This window comes from Zalophus californianus, chromosome 16 (assembly GCF_009762305.2).
Source record: "Zalophus californianus isolate mZalCal1 chromosome 16, mZalCal1.pri.v2, whole genome shotgun sequence".
NCBI classification, from domain to species: Eukaryota; Metazoa; Chordata; class Mammalia; order Carnivora; family Otariidae; genus Zalophus; species Zalophus californianus.
This window is the reverse complement of record NC_045610.1, coordinates 25528792-25550902: the sequence shown is the minus strand read 5'-3', so window position 1 is coordinate 25550902 and position 22111 is coordinate 25528792. Positions and strand designations below refer to the sequence as shown.

Genomic DNA, 22111 nt, shown 5'->3' with positions numbered 1-22111 from the left:
GATGGCATCAAACAGACCACAAAGCAGTCTTCTAAAAGACAGGCAATGATTTAAAAGTCTACTATATTTCATATATCCCTTTCTTTAATCTGGCTCTTTTAATCTTGTTTCAACCTCAAATCATTTCTGGTTGACAAGTGCTTTTGCTTAAATTTGAGGAGCACATAAGCTGTTGAAGGAATGGAGTTTTCTGATTTAACATACAACATTTGTTACTCCATCTTCTATGCTAAAACTTCAATCTCTATTAACATACTAAAACTCTTTCCTTTGTACTCAGAGAATGAGAAATTTATCCTAAGATGGAATCTAATTCTAAGTTTAGTCTACAAAGAAATTTTGTCGTATGTTGAATCTGGGGGCATTTAAAAACTGACTGCTCATCTAAGCCTCTAAGTAAGATCCACGTATCTTGTTTGTTTGGGGAAGAAATCTTGTTAACAAAAAGAATAAAGATTGACTTGCATGGAACTTTTACTCATTTATACCCTGAATTTCTTTAGAATAGTTTCACAATCTGTGTCCTAATTTTGAGGCTGCATTTCAAGGAGGAGGTTTTTATGATTGGTCGCCCTATTCTTATATGATAATGAAATTTTCAGATGTTCCTGTGGCAGATGACCACCGAAATTAGTTTGCATCAAATTATAGTGTACCTTCAAGAACTATTTCAGTTTCTTTTTGTCTAGGAGAAAAACGGTTGGAAGGTTTTTTTTCTAGGATAATGGGACAGTATGAACAATTCCCAGTAGCACTTATGAGAACTACACACACACACGTGCAAAACTCTTTTAAGTATTCCGACTACATTTATAAAATTGATATACTTTACATTCCCCCAAATTTCCTTTTGGCTCACTTAACTCTTAAAAGTAAAAAAAAAAAAAAAAAAGAAAGAAAGAAAGAAAGAAAGATCTAATTTAAAGAAGCTTCTTTTCAAAAATGGCATTTTTCCCTTAAAAGAGAAATAGTAGCAGAAGCATCTAATATTTACTGAGTTCTTACTGTGCGCCAGGCACTGTTCTAAGCACTATATTGTCAGTTCATTTCATCCTCACAATGAACCTATGCCGTAGGTGCTACTGGTAACTCCATTTAATAGATAAGGAAACCAAGAAACAGAAAGGGTTTAGAAAATTACACAAGATCATATAGGGAGGGAGTGTGTGAACTGGGGTTTAGGACCTTGATGGTCTGCTTCTGGAGACCTGACTCTTAGCCATATGTTAAACATACCAGCTCCTAAATATATTCTACTTCACATCTTTACCTAAAAGTATTAAATATGCTCTGTTTCTTTTCCATGACCATCATGTCTAAGACTGACAAAATTGTATTTTATGCATTGTAATATAAGAATTTACTAAATAAATAAGTTATGGTGAATAGGTGCCAATAACTCAAAATAATAAGTTATTCAGGAGTTCTTATGTGAAACACAAATTTCCTCATCATGTAGATCTTTAAACACCTAAACTCTTCAAAACAGAACTAACTCTATTCCTTTGGTACCAAATAAAATGCAATAAAAATTTATAGGGTATTTTTAGTAGACCTTAAATATATTTATATTTCAAAATAAATCATATCTTTGAATGTTCAGCACAATGTGTAGGGAGCTTCTCTCCCTATCATACTCGAAGCTTTAAATTTGGGTGTTAGCCTTGTCTTATACGCTAGCATTATGAGAGAATCCTTCTAACTTCTTATTTTTAAATATTAATCTGTGATTTTTTTTTTTACCTGACTCTTCAAGAAATGAAGTGAAACCAAAAAACCTGCTCTTTTAAAGCTTAAATATCAACATTCATGTCCCATTCTACAAATTATTCAGTAATCTGGTGCATCTGTCTGTGATCAGGCCATGCAACTGAAAACAAAAGTACAAAACAGAGTTACTTTCTGAGAGTACAGCAAATGAATTAGGCATGCGGGACTGAACTGGGACTCACCATGGAGCTTTTATGGAAAAACACCCCGCTCCAAACAGATAAGGCCTTCATGGAAAAGGGGGGAAAATGCACAAAAAATTAGAGGAAATCTCATTTCACATTAACAAATACATGTATATCATACTGTTATAGAGTATGGATAAAATAACTGAAAAAATAAGTAATCATTTGCAATTCTACTGTAGATACTAACGAGTCTGATATAACCAATAAACAGAATGACGTGAAATAACAAGTCCCTTAATTTTCATAGGATTAGCAATTTCAAATGGTCTCTTTCTCCCCCTTTTCTGGAGTCCCCCTGTAGGGTTTCTAAAGTAAAACAAAATAAACTTCACTTCAGAGGCCCTTAAAACAAAGTACAGGTTAAATGGAATAATCAGATGGAGAAAAGAGTGGGATCAGTAGCAACAGATGTGTGGTTGTAGGACACAAAATGTTTAAAATCAGCTAGACAGAACACAATAAAAAGTTTGGTAAGAATTATTCGCTCTTCACTGGTTGTAGCCTCACAGCCACGGTGAGAAAGCACGTCCTTTCCAAGCTACTTATGTAAAGTATGTTGAACTGTGTATTGCTGGCCAAAGGAATAAACACTAAATAAAAGTAGTATGATTTAGTTCCATGCAGGGTTGCATTCCCGAAAGTCAGCATTTCTCTTAATAGTGATAGAGGTTGGCTTCTCCCACCTGGCCTGCTTTGGGCTAGGTTGGAATACCGGAAATGACAGACAAAATTGCTTATTTTAAATAGAACTGGGGATGCAAAATCAGACTTCATGGTTACACGTATTTCTTATTAATATTCTGTTCACAGCCATTTCAGACATGCTATGCATATTTGCACACAAAGAAGATGGGCTGATTTAATTGTATCCCAAACCAAATGTTGCTATAGCATCTGACATGTGGAGGTGAGACACAGATTGAGAAGGAAAGCACACTGGCAAAACCTGGATATTTTCTTCTTCAACTTTGGGGCTAAAAACACCTTAAAAATAAAAATTCCTGCTAAGTGATTAGCATTCGTCTGCCAGTGGATTGAGTTTCACAAACAGAAACTTGGGTAAAAGGTTTTCACAACACTGAGCACAATTCTGAGGATTGATGCACAGAAGAAACAAAGCAGGGAACAGAAAAGAGATACTAATTAGAGAAGAGCAAGGTGGAAGAACTGAGATATTGAAGAAAAAAGAAAAGAAACTTCAGGAATGTTGTCAATGCAAAGAAATCTCTCTTGCAGTTAATACGACCACAACCAAAGATAGGATGTCGTTATCCACGTTGAAACAGTGGATGTTCAGACTTTTTTAATCATGACCCAGAGAAATACATTTTAAGGTGCAAGCTGGTGTATACATGAATATACATAAATTGAAACAGTAATTTAATGAATGTGGCTTTTGTCTGTCATCAACTTTACTATTTTCTATTTCAATGTATTATAAACATTAATGCTGGGATTTTGTTACAATGAAGATCATGCATACTCTGGCGGGGTAGGTCTGAGTGGGGCCTGAGATTCTGTATTTCTAAGAAGCTCCTATCTCATGCTAAAGCTGCTTGTTTGCAGAACCAATAGCAAAACTGCATTTCATTTTATTCCATTTCATTAATGAAAAAAAAGTTAGTCACAATCCCCTTATCTGATTTCATGATTCATAAATTATACTGGAAACAAAGTGTTACTGGGAGCTCACACTGCACTCTGACAAACACTGATTTAAATAACTGAGACCACTCGAAGACCCCAATCTCAATAACACTGTAATGCCATGCAGAAAGGATCAGAAAATGGAAGCTTCCATATGTTTCCATGTGCCCACAAATGTTTCTGAAATGAAGAGGTTATTGTTGCCATACAGTACCCAACATCCTTTAAGTTTCTTCATTAGGAAAGGGCACACAAAATAGTCAAACAGTTCAAATGATTCTGACACAGGCGCTGACCATCTGGAACATCTAGACATGAGTGGCTCTTCAGTGTATATTATGTCAACACTGAACAGTCTCCCATCTCATTCCGAATATCAGACTACAGCTAATTTGTTGTAAAACATTTGAAAGTTTTATCTTCATCCTTTATGCCTTAAAAGGCTTCTCTACCGACCCCCCAAAAACAACCAAACAAAAATGAAACAAAACCTTAAAGTTTCTACATTTCAAAAGACCAGCTGATGTTCCCTACCTACAGAGCCAGTAAATACCCTTTTCTAGGTTAAGGTTTCCTTATGTCTCAAAAGGAAACATGCATTTGCCAAACAAATTAAACACAAGCTTAAAAAAATAATAATAAAATCTCCTAGATCTTCCTTTCAAGGCAATGGCAGTTTGTGTTATCAACGAAAGATTTCAACAGCCATTTCCTTCCCCACAATCCTAAAATGCACGGTTAACTCTCCAGACACTGTAGTAAACAGGCCTGTACTAAGCAGCCTTGTCAGATTTAAAGACAATACAGTTCTCACTGTTCACAACCAAACCCAATTGTGTGAGTTAAAAGTAACCCTTCTTCAATCAAATAAGGATCAACTGGCTAACACAGCTCAGGGAGAAAACAGAGGGCTGGGAGGAACTGAATGAGGACCCACTTTAGTATACGCTTGGCATGTTCCCAATCTCCACTTACCCACTTCTTAGCCACCCCTACAAACTGGACCTCTGCCACATACATGTAAAAGAAGAGCCACAAACTCCAAAGAATTAGAGTGACTGACGTAATTATTGACTCTGTATGGGTAGTGTCAGCTGTTCTTTTGAAATGTGCCTGCTTCATCTTTCCTCAGTAGCAAAAGAATGAAAATATAAAGTCACAAAGGACAGGCCCATGATCCAGCTGTCTTCACCTATGACTTCCTTTCCTTCTTTAAAATCCCACAGTTGTAGTTTTATATGAGGGTAGTTAGAAGGAGGAAGATAGTATGTGAGTGGGAGTGTATGTTGAATTAAAATGGTCTGTATTAACATATGCAACTCCAATTATGATGTTTGGATATTAAGAATTTCTGTGTTTTCTAAGTACTATTAAGTTTCAGCAGGTTTAACAAGCCTGCCATATAAAACCTATTCACTCTGCCACAATTATATCCTTTTTGAGCTGAATTCTGATTGAAAAACATCAGGACTGGCCAAGAGATTAAAAAATCCAGAAATATTTTTTATAGACTTATTTATAGCACAACGTGAAACAACTTGACCATTAGTTCTCAACGGATTTCTTCTGGAGATTCTCAGAAGACAAGAAGGAATTGTGTTTTATATCATAACAGGAATGCCATGTAAGTTTTTAAACGCTGATTCATTTTGTTGAATGCCACATAATACCACAAAAGCTTTGTTCTTACTAGCCGAAAGGAAAGCAAACGTGAAGATTTTTTAAATGCAAGGGAAAAATAAAACTTGATTTGATTTTGAATGCACTGAAGTCTTCTATAACCTGACCCTATTGCTAAAAGGTATAAATGATTAGGTTCAATCATCTTTAGAGTTGGGAGTCTAAGAGAAAAATTCTATGAACATACTCTGAAAGTCCTATTTTTCAACTGATCATATCTTACAAGAATTCAGGCATTATCACAGAACAGACTTCAGAATGAGCCCATATTTACTATGAACAACTATATACCAACAAACTAGACAATCTAGATGAAAAGGAAAAAATTCTTAGAAATACAACTTACCAAGACTGAATAACAAAGAAATAGAAAATCTAAATAGACCAATTATTAGTACGGATATTGAATCAGTAATCAAAAATCCCCCAATGAAGAAAAGCAAAGGACGAGATGGCTTCACTGGCTTCACTGGCAAATTTTACCAAACTTTTAAAGAATTAACACCAATCCTTAAACTCTTCCAAAAAATCAGAGGATGAAACACTCCCAAACTCATTTTGTGAGGCCAGCACAATCCTGATATCAAAACCAGAAAATGACATGACTAGAAAAGAAAACTACACGCCAGTATCCCTAATGAATATAAGATGGAAAAATTCTCAAGAAAGCATGAGCAAACCAAATTCAGCAGCACATTAGAAAGGATCATTCACAATGATCAAGTGAGATTCATCCTGATGATCCAAGGATGGCTAAACATAACACAAATCAATCAATATGATACATCACATTAGTAGAATGAAAAAAAATCATCTAACTGACACAGGAGAAGCATTTGACAAAATTCAACATCCATTCATGGTTAAAAACTCGTAACAAATTAGGCTCAATTAAGGAACATATCTCAACATACTAAAGGCAAGCACAGCTAATTTTATACTCAATGGAGAAAGGGTGAAAACTTTTCCTCTAAGATCAGGAACAAGACAATGGCACCCACTCTTACCACTCTTTTTCAATAAGTACTGGAAGTCCTAGCTAGAGCAATCAGGGAAGAAACGGAAATAAAATGTATCAGGGTTGGAAAGAAAAGAAGTAAAACTGTCTCTGTTTGCAGATGACATAACTTCATAGAAAACCCTAAAGACTCAACCAAAAAACTGTTAGATCTAATCCATGAATTCAGGAAGTTACAGGATATAAAATTAACATACAAAAATCAGTAGTGTTTCTATACACTAACAACAAATTTTCTGAAAAAGAAACAAGGGAATCAATCCCATTTCGCATCAGGCTCCCTGCTCCTTGGGAGCCTGCTTCTCCCCCAGCCTCTCTCTCCCTCTCTCTCTCTCTCTCTCTGTCTGTCTCTCATGAATAAATAAATAAAATCTTTAAAAAAAAATTCTCTACAATAGCATCAAAAACAATAAAACACTTAGGAATAAATATAACTAACAAGATGAAAGATCTCTACTCCAAAAACTATAAGACACTGATGAATGAAATCAAAGAACAACACAAATAAATGGAAAGGGATCCTGTGGTCGTGGACTGTAAGAATTAAGGTTAAAATGTCAATACTACCAAAAGCTATCTATAGATTTGATGCAATCCCTATCAAGATTCCCCAGGCATTTTTTACAGAAGTAGAAAAAAACTTCCCTAAAATTTATATGGAATCACAATAGACCCCAAATAGCCAAAGAAATCCTAAAAAAGAACAAAAGCAAGAGGCATTGTATTTCCTGATTTCAAGTTATACTATAAAGCTATAGTCTTCAAAACAGTATGGAGTTGGCATAAAAACAAATAGACCAATGGAACAGAATCATGAGCGTACATGGTTCGCTAATATTTGACAAGGGAACCAAGAATACTCAATGGAAAAAATACAGTCTCTTCAATAAATGGTACTGGGACAACTGGAGAGTCACATGTAACAAATGAAACTGGACCCATATCTTACACCACTCACAAAAATTAACCCAAGATGGATCAAAGACTTAAATGTAAGACCTGAAACCATGAAACTCCTAGAAGGGAACACAGGAACAAAAGTTCCTTGACATGAGTCTTAGTAATAATTTTTTTAAATATGACACCTAAAGTACAAGCAAGAAAATTAAAAATGAATTTAAAAGCTTCTGCACAGCAAAAGAAACCATCAACAAAGTGAAAAGACAACCTACAGAATGGGAAAAAATATTTGCAAACCATCTACCTGATAGGGGGTTAATATCCAAAATATATAAAGAACACATGCACTCAATGGCAAAAAACAACCCAATTTAAAAATGGACAAATGACTTGAATAAACATTTTCCCAAATAAGACATACAAAAGGCCAACAGGTTCATGAAAAGGTGCTTAACATCAGTAGTGATTAGGGAAATGCAAATTAAAAGCACAATGAGTTACCGCCTCATCTCTGTTAGCATGGCCATCATCAAAAAGACAAGACAATGGACTCTGAAAAACAAACTGAGGGTTCTAGAGGGGAGGAGGGTGGGGGGATGGGTTAGCCTGGTGATGGATATTGAGGAGGGCACGTTCTGCATGGAGCACTGGGTGTTATGAACAAACAATGAATCATGGAACACTGCATCAAAAACTCATGATGTAATGTATGGTGATTAACATAACAATAAAAAAATTTTAAAAAAAGACAAGAGATGACAATGCTGCCATGGATATGGAGAAAAGGGAACCCTTGCACATTGTTGGTGGGACTATAAATTGGTGCAGCTGCTATGGAAAACAGTAGGGAGGATCCTCAAAAAACTAAAATGAGAACTACCCTATGATCCAGCAATTCCACTTCTGGGAATATACCCAAAGGAAATAAAAACACGAACACAAAAAGATATGCACCCCCATGTTCATAGCATTATTTACCACAGCCAGGACATGGAAACAACCTGAGTGTCCACTGATGGATGATGGATAAAAATGTTGTGATTTATACACACACACACACACACACACATGCAGTAGAATATAATCCAGCCATAAAAAAAATGAAGAAATCTGACCACTTGAAACAACATGGGGAGACCTTGAAGGCAATACACTAAGTGAAATACACCAAAGAAAGACAAATACTGTATGATCTTATTTATATGTGGAATCTTAAACAAACAAACTCATGGAGAAAGAGATCGCACTTGTGGTTACCAAATGCACAGGGTGCGAGAAGGGGGAACTGGAGGAAGGTGTCAAAGGTACGCGTTTCCAGTTATACGATAAATAAGTACTAGAGATGTGATACACAACACGGTGACTACAGCTATTACCCTGCCATGTGACAGATAGGAAAGCTGTAAACAGAGTAAACTCTAAGAGTTCTCATCACAAGGAAAAAGGTTTTTTCCTTTTTCTTTTCTTCTTTCTTTTCTTCTTACCGTATCTGTAGAAGATGGATGTTAGCTGAACTATTGTGGTAATCATTCCACAATATATGCAAACCAAACCATCACGCTACACACCTTAAACTTATATAGCAATATATGTCAATTATTTCTCAATAAAACTGAAAAAGGAATAAGCTCATATAAATATCGAATGTACTAAACACCAAAAAAATAGAGAAAATGCTATACAACACTGTGTAAAATTGTAAAGTAAAACCGTATTCTCTGCCAATATATTCTAGGAACTTTAATGACTCTGCTACATTCTGTGGAACCCCATAAGTAGCTACTGAAATGGACACACAAGTCCCACATGCATATGAGCAAATCAGTCCTTGTGTCATTTTTTCAAGTGTCACTTTTAAATTTTCATTCATCTAATTTTAATCATTCCCTACTAAAGAGACCAATAGTACTGCTAGCTCTCAAAGTAGTGGTCTGTAGGGAAAATCGAAGCTGAAACAGCTACACTACCTAATTTGAGAAATATTCAATATGCAAATTTAAATTACAAACTCAAGATTTTCATCAGGAAACATTAGATAATGTTCAAATTCTGTCAGATGTTGCAGAAAAGAGACTAGAGTAGCATAGACTGTCAAGTTTCTGTAGAAAGTCACACCTGCTGATTTTTAATAGTAGACTTCATTCAAAAACCACAAAATCCACAGATTTATGGTGAAGTGGAACAAACATATGCAAGTAAACATATGCAAACCATAGGTGGACTTTAAGTACTCTACTGATGGAATACAAAAATTGTAAACTCAAACTATGGTGAGTATATTGTACATGCAGATCTATCTATATCCATTCTAATGAAAATACACTGTTATTTTATATCTGGAACCAAAGATTTATAGCTTAGCAATCCAAAACTAACACCTATACAAGACAGGGCTGGGAAGTGGAGAATTATGATCTACTACTGTATCTGGTGAGTCTTTCTCCAAATCTTTCCCATTTAATCCTTGGAGCTCCCACTATAAAGTTTAGGGCTCAGGCCAAACTGTGTAGATAAGCCAAGGTAGACCTAACTGAATTAGAAGAAGAAGGAATAGACCTTTCTTCAAGGCCTACTATATGCTGATGTCATTTACTGACTTAGCAAACTCTACAGCAAATTTGGTCTACAAATTTCAAGTAGAGATAATCAAATAAATGCTATGAAATATTTCCATTTCTAAATAAGAACAATCATCTATGTTTTCCTAATGAAGCTCTCATTCAGCACTGGCCTAGGACGGTGATGCGGCTTAGAAATTTGGTCGTTAGGCCTGGTGGGAACTCATACAATGTACAGCTGAAAGCTCATCATCCCTACATATAAACTTGTATTCTTCAGATGAAGAAGCTTACCTAGGACACACTGGTTAATAGGTAGCAGAACCAAATGAGAAGTCAGGGCATCGCATTCCTAAGTCAATAACCTTCCCCTGCACGACCAAACCTATTTCTACAGAGTTGGTCCCAAGGTTCCTAACACCCACGTCAGATTGCTCCCAAAGAAATGAATAAATCTAAAGATGGGGAGAGAGAAAAGGAACAGGAGCTGCTCCACTTAAGAAAAAGGAAACTTATGAAAGACAAAAAAATCATCTCATGTTTACTTCACTAAAAATGGTCAGTTAGTTAAGAGCAAGGAAGTGACTTCATTACCAATGTCTGCATTTTTCATTCCCATGAAATTATTCTGATCTCTTTTTGAAATGTACTGCTGTTTGTGCCTAAAAAATGAGGTGTATATATTAATAACTTTAGGTTTGCTGTACATAAAACTAAGCATACTGATGAAAAATTACCTACTTAGTAAATTTTATATAGGAAGCCTTCAAAAAAATTTTTATCACTTACTTGATTCATTAACTCAACCAAACACCTATCAAATGCTGCTTAATAAAGCCCTACTACAAATACTTAACACTCCAAAATAATGAGCAATTCCTTAGCACCCAGTTTCACTTTACTAGATGAGACCTATTCTTATTTACATATCATAAAAACATGATGGAGGTCTTTCCAATCCTCCAGTCTTCGACTGGAAGAAACTGGACTCTGTTTGAATGAGTGATTGTTGGACCAAATGATTTCTAGCACTTCTTTTGCCTTCATCAGTGTATACTGTAGTCAGGTTAAGCAACAGCTGTTGCCAAAATAGGCCTTATTTCCTCTAAGTGCTGCTTCAAGGTACAGAACATGAAGGTGTAAATACATCTGTCTTTTGCCATTGGTAGCTCTACTAGCCTTGTGCATGTCTTGGAGTAAGACAGATGGTCCCTGACACTGCACAGGCTTCCAGGAATATATATTTCCAAAAATAAGAAGGCAGATGTGAAATATGGTAAGCACACGTTTTATCCCCTCAAGGTTTGAACTGAGGCTTCTATCTCAATTTGAATATTTAAACATAGGATCTTAGGCAATCCTTAGAAATCTCTGTGCTAGAAATATAACTTTTTATGCTTATTTTGCCTTTATGCCAAATATCTAGGACATGGAATAAATAAATGCTGATCTAACTGAGGTAGGGATATAATTTTATTAGATACATTATCAGGTATATTGGAAGTAGTCACAGAACTTACATGGCTATAAATGAGTCAGCTCTGTATTCTATTTCTACATAATCCATGTTAAATACTTCCTGTTAATTTTATTTTTAAAATGTTAGCAAAGGCATGCCATAGAAGCAAAGTTAGAGTAAACTGGAATTTCCAGAACAAAAAGAGACCTGGAAAATGAAAAGCCCATTTGCTTATCACTCTGGTGACCTTAATATGGCAATCAAAATTCTCATTAAATACGATAAAATTTAATGGAAATAATGCAAATTAGCTAACTGCAGATTTAGAATTGGTCATAGTAAAAAAATTTTAATAAAAATGAAACAAATATAGCCTTTAAAATCTAATGGGATGAAATCTAATGACATGAAATGTATGGGATTTGGTTCAAATCTCAGCATATATCAAAAACAGAAACTAAGAGAATATATTTTGTTCTCATAAAACAAATACTACTTCTGGTAAGGCAAAAATACATGTATTTCCATGAAAATGCTCAATTTTAAGATAATAAAAACCACAAATTGTATTCTTAAAATTCTATGACCAAATGTTGGGGTGACTTAGAGTAAAAGAATTATAAGGAAAGTCCCCTATAGCAATTTCCGGATATAATCAACAAACTCTTCAGAAGGTGGCTTAGGGGTATGAAGTCTTGTAATCTAGCAGTAGCCAACTATAAGTTACAAATACTATTCTCAAAGTGTTTATAGGTCACTGTGATCTGTGTTAATAGGAAGCAAGAGAAAGAATAGAGGGAGGAATGGGAAAAAAAGAATTGTAGGTAGGGAGGGGAAAAACAGTAGGTGGGGCAATTTGTGTGAACTAAAGGCTTTGACACAAATATAGAACTCATTACGGACAACAACTACATAAAAAAACGAATAGTGAGTTTTAAAATCTCTTCTTTTGATAACTATACTACGGTTACAGAAGAGAATATCCTTGTCTTTAGAATTTATATGTTGAAATTTGTAGGAATAGGGGTTACTAAGTCTACAAATTCCTTTGAAACAATTTAAGAAAAATATGGGGGATGTGTGTGTGTTTGTGTTGTGCGCCTGCACACACGTGGGCAGAATGAGCAAGTGTGAATGATAAGGCAAATAAGTTAGACTGTTAACATTTGGGAAATCTGGATATACAGGAATTCCTTTTACTGGTCTTGTAACTCTTTGTAAACCTGAATCTATGTGAACAGTTTAAAAATTACAAACCAGGTATTCACCGTGGGACAAATATTATTCTCTTTAAACACTTCAGTACAGGACATGCTAAAAAGAATTCAAAAACTCAGCAAAAATAAAATGGCCTGAGAATTGAGATAAGAAGCCAAGTCAACAATGTGATATGTGTATCTTGAACTAATATTAATTTCAAAGTATGTAGCTCCAATTCACATAATTTATTAATCATTAATAAATAATTACTAAATTGTCTATAAGGGGGCATAATATACGTACTCTAGGAATTGAGGAATTTTGACTTTAAAAAGAAAAGGAAACAGAATTTATCTAAGTTCATAAAGTATGGCAGCGGAAGGAGACACCAGATGATTAATAGTTTCTGCCCTTCTAAGGGCATAGAGAGAGAGTAGCAAGAGAGTGTGAAAGAGTAAGTGAGAGACTTTTTATTGTAGAAAGTTTCAAATATATACAAAAGTAGACTTAGTTTCCACTCCTCCCCACAACTATATTGAATTAAATTCTAACATCATAGGATTTTATACATAGAACCTCAGTCACTATTTTTATATATAGAAAAGCTTATTCGAAAAAGGGAGCTAATTCTTTGCATTATAAAAACAGCATAGCTCTTAAGTTTTAAAAACAACAAACACCAGACACAAAGCTAGAATTAATTTCAAGAAGAACAATTTTGCGTATTCTTTCACTGAGATTCAGGAAACATACATAAAAACTCGTAAGTACTTTGCAGCATTGATAATGCTCAGTGGAATCAAGAAAGTACAATTACATACTGACTTCTATGAGTAAAAAAAATTATGACTCAAGATTTATCCAATTTTTATTTGATTCTACATCCCAAAAAGTAACATCATACAAAGAAAAAATGAGCTAATTGTAAATATAAGTTCATAACCTCTTTCTTATTCATAGACACTCCTACTTATTTTAAAATAAAGAAACTAAGAGGAAAGGGAAGTCAAAATTCTATTTAAATCACTGAACATAAAGAGTTAAAAAGCTGAAATCAATTTAAAAAGAAAGGAATATAAGCCAAATGATCTATATCATAACATGTCCGATTTGGGGCCTAGGTATGCTCTATTTTTCCTTCCCCCCCACCCTTAACATGCCACAAACTCAATTTTATTTCTGCATTCAGCAATAAGATCATTTTGTATACAAATACTACTCCACTACGTAGAGTGTCCATTTCTGTGCCATGGTGAAATCTGGAGCTCAAAAGACTTACCCCTGAGAATGAGCATTTCTTCTCACAAAAGTGACTTCTACAAACACTTTACCACCCACCCAGCACAAAAATATTAAGACCTTTTGATATAGCAGCCAAATAATTTACTCTATTCCTTTTGTTGGAAAGACCTTTAAGACTATTTGAAGCCAGGACTGGGTTTTCTCCGGGACTACCTGAATACGGAATTTAAGACAATTGTTTCATTTCAAATTAGGCTAAACCTCAAGACTGCTTACTGATGAAATAGGTAATTTGCCGGTAGACATATATATTTTCTGGTACAAAACGGAATTTCAGAGTCATCACATGATTGATCATCTAATGATACTTTAGATATAGCACTTTATTTTCAGGAACCCAAAGCGGGGATAATTAAAATTTTTTTTAAATAGCTAAAATAAGCACAGACACATCAACTGAGTCATCAAATGTCTTTGAGGATGCTAATGACCAATCGTGAGTAAAGCCCAAATCTCAGGACTCTGGCTTTTGAAAACTCCCCATAACATCACATTGTCCTGACACTAATGACAGATCATTATATGTAAATTACACCACAATATAGGTGATTTTTTAACTATTAGAAACACGGTTGTCATCTGAAGTTCTTTCCTTAGTATTTGGGCCAGTTAAAATTTGGTAGTCATTATAAATCCAGATGATAGTGGATTTTGTCCACAAAAGCAAGAAACTGACACTGTACTTTCAGACAAAGCCGCAAGGCAGCAAGTGTGACACCGAGAAGATGGATCTGGTTTTGATTAGCCAATACTAATTTTCACAACTTGTCACTGCTTTGTCTTTGCGATGGATATATGTGTACATGGTTGTATTCAAGTACGTTTGTGCATGTTCTATACTTTGTACTTAATCTGCTGCCATTAAGTTTCATGTGGGCTGGAAATGAGGAGCTAATTAAACCACCCAAAGGAAATGTATGTTTCATTTTTATGTATCCAATCCTCTGAAACAGCTATTTTAAAAAGTATCAAGCCTAAGGCCTTACCCTGTTCGTTTGGTGATAGTCCCCAATGTCATTGGCTGCTTGATTTGTGCAAGAGGCGTCAGTACCATCAAGCTTGGGAGAGGAGAGAGCCGGGGGTTGCCAGGGTTGTTGTTGGCAAAATTATTGTAGGAGTCTTGGCTGTTTAGTTTCCCTACAAAGAGAAAAACAAAGAAAAGCATCAGCAAGGGACATCTCCTTCTCTGATGGAGTCTGCACTCACCCCACTAATCATTTTAAAAAATTGTCAAAGGCAGAATTGATTTGAAAAGAATCATGGTTATATGGATGGGAAACAAAACACAGGATACTGATAACACCAAGTGTGACTTGATTATAAACAGAGACTGTAGGAGGAATGGAGAATACAGAATTGGATAGATGTTAAATGGTTATACAAATAATTAGTATAAAATTTAATTATAATTTTATGGTGTTATGAAGAAATATAGGATAGCTAAAGAAAATAAAAGAGGAAGATGTAAAGTAGTCTAGAGGAGGCATGGAGCATTTCTCTGAACAAGCTTGAGAGTAAGTGGGTAGAATATTCCAGCCACAGCAGCCTGTGAAGGCTGGGAAGGTGAAAGAAATGTGAGTCATGAGATGAGTATCCAAAGGCAGGAGCATGAGAGATACCGGATGAGACTAACAAAAGTCATAGGCAAAAACATCACCTTCTTCCCAATATCCACCACTCCTCACCACAAAATTTAAAAACATCAAATCAGGGCACCTGGGTGGCTCAGTAGGTTAAGCGGCTGCCTTCAGCTCAGGTCATGATCCCAGGGTTCTAGGATCGAGTCCCACATGGGGCTCCCTACTCAGCAGGGAGTCTGCTTCTTCTCTTTCTGCCTCTGCCCCTCCTCCCTGCCCATGCTCTCTCTCTCTCTCAAATAAAATCTTTTAAAAAAAATAAAAACATCAAATTAACATTTCCTTTTATTTTATGTGGGGCATTAATATAAAAAAATAACAAGTCATTATGGCTCACTAATAACTAGGAAAAACAAACTCATCTGTGATATAAAATCTGATCCGCAGAGGGAATAATTACTCTCAGCTCACCAGGAAGCCAAACTCCTCCTATGTACTTATCTTTTCTCCCTCTCCATGGTTTTGTATTTTCCAGACTGTCCTATAAATGAAATCACAGAATAGGGAGCTTATTGGGTCCAGCTTCTTTCACTTGACAATAAGCATCTGAGATTCATCCACTCTATATTTTCCCAAAAGTATTAATAGATCTTTCCTTTTTATTCTTGAGTATAATCCTATTATATGGAACAATTTCAGTTTGTTTATCTAGTCACTGGTAAAAGGACATTTGTTTCCAGCTTTTGGCTATTATGAATAAGGGTGCTATAAACATTTATATACAGGTTTTGTATGAATATAAATTTCCTTTTTGGATAAATCATCTAGGAACAGAATTGCTGGTCATAGTAAATGAATGTTTGCATAGACATCATGACTGTATGTTTTAAGGTTATAAGAAAATGCCAGTTTGACAAAGTAGCTGAACCATTTCGCATTCTCACCAGTGAAGTATGATAATTCCAGATCTTCCAAATTCTCACCAGCATTTGGTATTGTTACTCTTTTTATTTTAGCTATTCTGGCTTTTATTTGGATTTCTCTAATGCACAATAATGTTTAACACTTTTTCTGTTCATGCATTCATTTGTCATCCATATTTCTTTTTTGATAAAGTGCTCAAATCTTTTGCCCATTTTAAAAACTGGGTCACTGGCTGTTATACACAAGCAATGAATCATGGAACACTACATCAAAAACTAATGATGTACCATAAGGTGACTAACATAATAAAAAAAAACTGGGTCAATATTTTTTGCTGAGATATAATTCATATATTGTGAAAGTCACTCTTCTAAAGTGTACAATTCTGTGTTTAGTATATCCTACAGAGTAGCACAACCATGACCACTATCTAATTTCAGAACATTTTCATCACCCAAAAAGAAAGCCCATACCCATTAGCAATCACTCCTCCTTTGGCCCACCCCTCAGCCTTTGACAATCAGAATCTTCTTTCTGTTTCTATGGATTTACCTATTCTGGATACTTCATAAATCGATTCATACAATGTGGCCTTTTGTGACTGCTTCTTTCACTTAGTATCTCTTCAAGGTTCATCTATGTTGTGCCGTGTATCAGTAGTTTGTTCTTTTTTTATAACCAAATAGCATTCCATTGCATGGATATACCACATTTTATTTATCCATTTATCAGTTGATGAAAATTTGAGTTGTTTCCACTTTTAGGCTATTATGATTAACGTATCTATGAACATAATTAAGTGCACAGGTTTTTATGAAGACATGTGCTTTCAGTTTTCTTAGGTACATACACCTAGGAATGGAATTGTTAGGTCTATATTTAACATTGTGAGGAACTGCCACCCTGCGGTTGCACCAATGTATGAGGGCTCCAACTTCACATCTTCAACAGTACTTGCTATTGTCTCTTATTTTAGCCATCCTAGTGGGTATGAAGTTGTGTCTCATTGTGGTTTTGATTTGCACTTCCCTAATTACTAAGGATGTTAAGCATCTTTCTCATGTGCATTTCAGTAATTTGTGGAGCTTCTTTGGAGAAACGTCTAACCCAAAACATGTGCCCATTTAAAAACTGGATCGCCTTTTTATTGTTCAGTCATAAGCATTAATCATATCCCCTGGATGCAAGTTCCTTGTCAAATATATGATTTACAAATATTTTTCTCCTATTCCATGTGTTTTCTTCTCACTTTCTTCACGGTGTGCTTTGAAGCATAAAAGTTTTTAATTTTCATGGAGTTTACTGTGTTTTTTCTTTAGTTGTTTTTGCTTTTGTTCTCAGATCTAAGAAATCAATGCTGAATGCAGGGACACAAAGATTTATGGCTATGTTTTCTTCTAAGCGTTTTATATTTTCAGCTCTGATCTTGAGGTCTCTGATCCATTTGAATTAATTGTTATAAACGATGTGAGGTAGGGGTTCAACATCATTTTTTTGAATATTGGATATCTACTTCTTCCAGCACCATTTGTAGAAAAGACTATTCTTTCCCACCTCAATGGATTGTCCTGGCACCCTTGTCGAAAATCAAATGGCTACCAATATAAGGAATTATTTATAGATCTTACTCTCACATTTTAAAAGTTCTTTATATATTCTGGATATAAGTCTTTTGGAAGATACAATTTTCAAATATTTTTTATCACCCTGTAACTTGTCTTCTCATTCTCTTACAGATCTTTCAACAAGCAAAAGATTTTTTTCCCCATAAAGTCCACTTCATGAATTTTTTTTTATATGTGGTGTTGAACTGATGAATTATTTGCCTAACCCCAGGTCAAAAAATTCAATCTAAAAACTTTTAAGTTTTATATTTTACATTTATGCATATATATGATTTATATTATATGATACAGTTAATTTTCTGTAAGGTATGAGATGTGATTTTTTATGTAACAAAGAAATGAAATGAAACAAATGAAAGCAAATAAAACAAAAATCTCCAAAGCTTAAGTGAAGTTTATCACAACTTTACAAGCAGGGGTTTAGGATTTTTTTTCTGTTTATTTTTAAATCAGTGCCCTCAAAATATTACTGGTAATGTCTATTATTCCAATATTATGATACCTGAAGCCTGAGGCAAGGCAGGATCCATGATCTCTGTAATTCTTTCTACTTAACTGATATGTTGGCCAAATGACAAATTTTGAGCTAAATATTGTTGAACTGAAGTGTTAGGCCAATTTGTAGTGCTTTCCTGACACAAACAGAAACCACATAGAGTCACTGGGAAAAAAAAAGAGAGAGAGACCAGCGTATCAAAAGGGAACATACTATATTCTGGAGTGGAAGCACCCACTTGGACTTTTATTATTTCTGTATTATTTGGTGTCACCACCTTGTGGCCTACAGCTACAAAATTCAAGTAAGTTACAAATCTCACAGAGAGTAGGGTATGAAATATAAAGGCAGAAATTGTTATTACATTGTCAAAGTCCTCTTCAAATTCAAGTCACACAGAATTGGAAATTTTAGGTCATTTTGTTTGTTTTTCTGAATTTCCATGTTTTGAATCTTAGGAATTAGGTTTCTAAACAATGTATAACTTCTAAAATAGACAGTACACAAATATCTGCCCAAATACACACAGAACTCACTGCAGATGATACTTTAATTTTCAAAACTCTGAGAACCCCTGTTCAGTCACCTTTTTCCAGGGAAGAATAATGATTGTGAAGCATCTTTGTAACAGTAAATAATGGTTGTTCAGAGGAACTAAAGATAGAATAGAGAAAAATCATATTGAATTTCTTTTCTTTTTAAAAACAGCCAATGGTTTGATGCCCTTCTTCAATGGGCCATTATATCCAACAAAACTTGCTGCTTCCACCTATACCTTGTCATTATCTGCAAAAATGCCAGCTAGGATTCTGACTGGGATTGTAAGAAGTCTGCAGATCAGCTGAGGAACCACTGCCATGTTAACAGTATTTAGTCTTCCCAGCCAAGAACATGAGCTGTCTTTTCATTTATGTAGGTATTCTTTCATTTCTTTGCACATTATTTTGTAGATTTCCGGGTACAAGTTTTATACGTCTTTGGTTAAATTTACTATTTTTTCGATGCGACTTGTAAAAAGAATTTTCTGAACTGCACTTTTCAGATTGTTCATGGCCAATGTAGAGAAATACAATCAATTTTTGTACATTGACCTTGTATCCTAAACCTTGCTGAACCTGCTTATCTCGGTTTTTGTGTGTGCGTGTGTGTGGATTCCTTAGGATTTTCTATATACATGATCATGTCATCCCCAAAGAAGAAAGTTTTGCTTCTTCCTTTCCAGCCCAGATGACTTCTATTTCTTTTATTGCCTAAAAGCCCTAGTTACAACTGCCAGTACAATATTGAATAGAAGTGGCAAGAGTAGACCATGATTCATTTTGAGTTAATTTTTGTATATGGACTGAGGTATGAGTTGAGGTTCATTGCTTTGAAATTGGACATCCACTTGTTTCATCACCATTAAAAGGATGGTCCTTTCTCCATTGAATTGCCTCTTCATCTTTGTCAAAAATCAACTGACCATGTTACGTGGATCTAATTCTAGATTTTGTTCCATTGATCCATGTGTCTATCCCTTTACCAATACCACATTTTTTTATTACCGTAGCTCTATCGTGATTCTTAGTAATTCATGCACATACACAGAAACTTTATAGAAAAATTTCCACACTTTCCATGTTATAAAAATGACTCCAGTGTTTATAATTCAACAACTCTTCCATACAGAAAACACCTGATTGACCCAATGTTTTTTTCAAATCATTGTTCTTGACTTCTTATAAAAGTTACCTTACCTGTGGTTAACAATATTTATGGTATTTTATAAATAACAGCAACAGTAAACACACACTTTTTTTTTACTAATTTGAATTAAGGAGACAAATTTATATTAAAAAAAAACCCAAAAGATCTTAATGAATATCTTATTTCTAAATGACATCCTGAAATACATTTTTTTCTTTTTTAAGTTTTTATTTAAATTCCCACTGGTTAACATAAAGTATAGTATTAGTTTCAGGTCTACATTACAGTGATTCAGTACTTCCACACATCACCCAGTGCTCATTACAAGTGCCCTCCTTAATACCCATCACCTATTTAACCATCCCCCCACCCACCCTCCCTCTGGTAACCATCAGTTTATTCTCTACAGTTAAAAGTCTGTTTCTTAGTTTGCCTCTTTCTCTCTTTTCTTTTCCCTTTGTTCATTTGTTTTGTTTCTTAAATTCCACATATGAGTGGGATCATAAGATATTTGTCTTTCTCTGACTTATTTTGTTTAGCATAAAACTCTCTAGCGCCATGCATGTGGCTGCAAAGACAAGACTGCATTTTTTTTTTTAAGATTTTATTTATTTATGTGACAGAGAGAGACACAGCGAGAGAGGGAACACAAGCAGGGGGAGTGGGAGAGGGAGAAGCAGGCTTCCCGCAGAGCAGGGAGCCCGATGCAGGGCTTGATCCCAGGACCCTGGAATCATGACCTGAGCTGAAGGCAGACACTTAACGACTGAGCCACCCAGGTGCCCCAGGACTGCATTCTTTTTATGGCTGAGTAATATTCCATTGTATATATATATATCACATCTTTTTTTATTATTTTTTTATTATGTTCAGTTAGCCAGCATATAGTACATCATTAGTTTTTGATGTAGTGTTCGATGATTCTTCTTCTTTATGCATTCATCAATTGATGGACACTTGGGCTGTCTCCATAATTTGGCTATTGCAGATAATGCTGCTATAAACATCAGGGTGCATATATCCCTTTGAATTAGTATTTTTGTATTCTTTGGGTAAATACCTAGTAATGTGATTACTGGATTGTAGGGTGGTTCTATTTTTAACTTTCTGAGAAACCTTCATACTGTTTTCCAGAGTGGCTGCACCAGTTTGCATTCCCACCAACAGTGCAAGAAGATTCCCCTTTCTCCGCATCCTCAACAATACTTGTTGTCTCTTGTGGTATTGATTTTAGCCATTCTAACAAGTGTGAAGTGATATCTCATTGTAGTTCTGATTTGTATTTCCCTGATGATAAGTGATGTTGAGCATCACTTAGAAAAATGTCTATTCATGTCTTCGGGCCATTTTTAAATTGGATTATTTGGTTTTTGGGTGCTGAGTTTCATAAGTTCTTTATAGATTTTAGATACTAACCCTTTATCTGATACGTTATTTGCAAATATCTTCTCCCATTCTGTATGTTGCCTTTTAGTTTTGCTGACTGTTTCTTTTGCTGTGCAGAAGCTTTTTATTTTGATATAGTTCTAATAGCTCATTTTTGCTTTTGTTTCCCTCATCTCAGGAGACATACTTAGAAGTTGCTATGGCTGATGTCAAAGAAGTTACTGCCTGTGTTCTACGAAAGACATTCACTTTTAAAACAGCATGGATTCACTGAGTACAAGACTGATGAATCACGGATCTGTACTTCTGAAACAAATAATGCAATATATGTTAAGAAAAAAAAAAGAAGAAGATAACAGGAGGGGAAGAATGAAGGGGAGTAAGTCGCAGGGGGAGACGAACCATGAGAGACAATGGACTCTGAAAAACAAACTGAGGGTTCTAGAGGGGAGGGGGGTGGGGGGATGGGTTAGCCCAGTGATGGGTATTAAAGAGGGCACATTCTGCGTGCAGCACTGGGTGTTATGCACAAACAATGAATCATGGAACACTACATCCAAAACTAATGATGTAATGTATGGTGATTTACATAACAATAAGAAATTATTTTAAAAATAAAAATAAATAAATAAAACAGCATGGATTCAGTATAAAGGGGGCACTACCACACTGTAGCAAATGGTAGCGTCAGATGT

The 22111-nt window shown here is 35.1% G+C and overlaps 1 protein-coding gene across 1 annotated transcript in view; it reads right to left on the bottom strand.

The window, feature by feature from the left end:
* BCAS3 (BCAS3 microtubule associated cell migration factor) overlaps positions 1-22111 on the bottom strand; it is a 598955-nt gene that overhangs the window by 319369 nt on the left and 257475 nt on the right. The window contains 2 exon segments of the mRNA XM_027625284.2: positions 1953-1997; positions 14709-14859. Of these exon segments, the coding sequence (XP_027481085.2) occupies positions 1953-1997; positions 14709-14859 (196 nt within the window).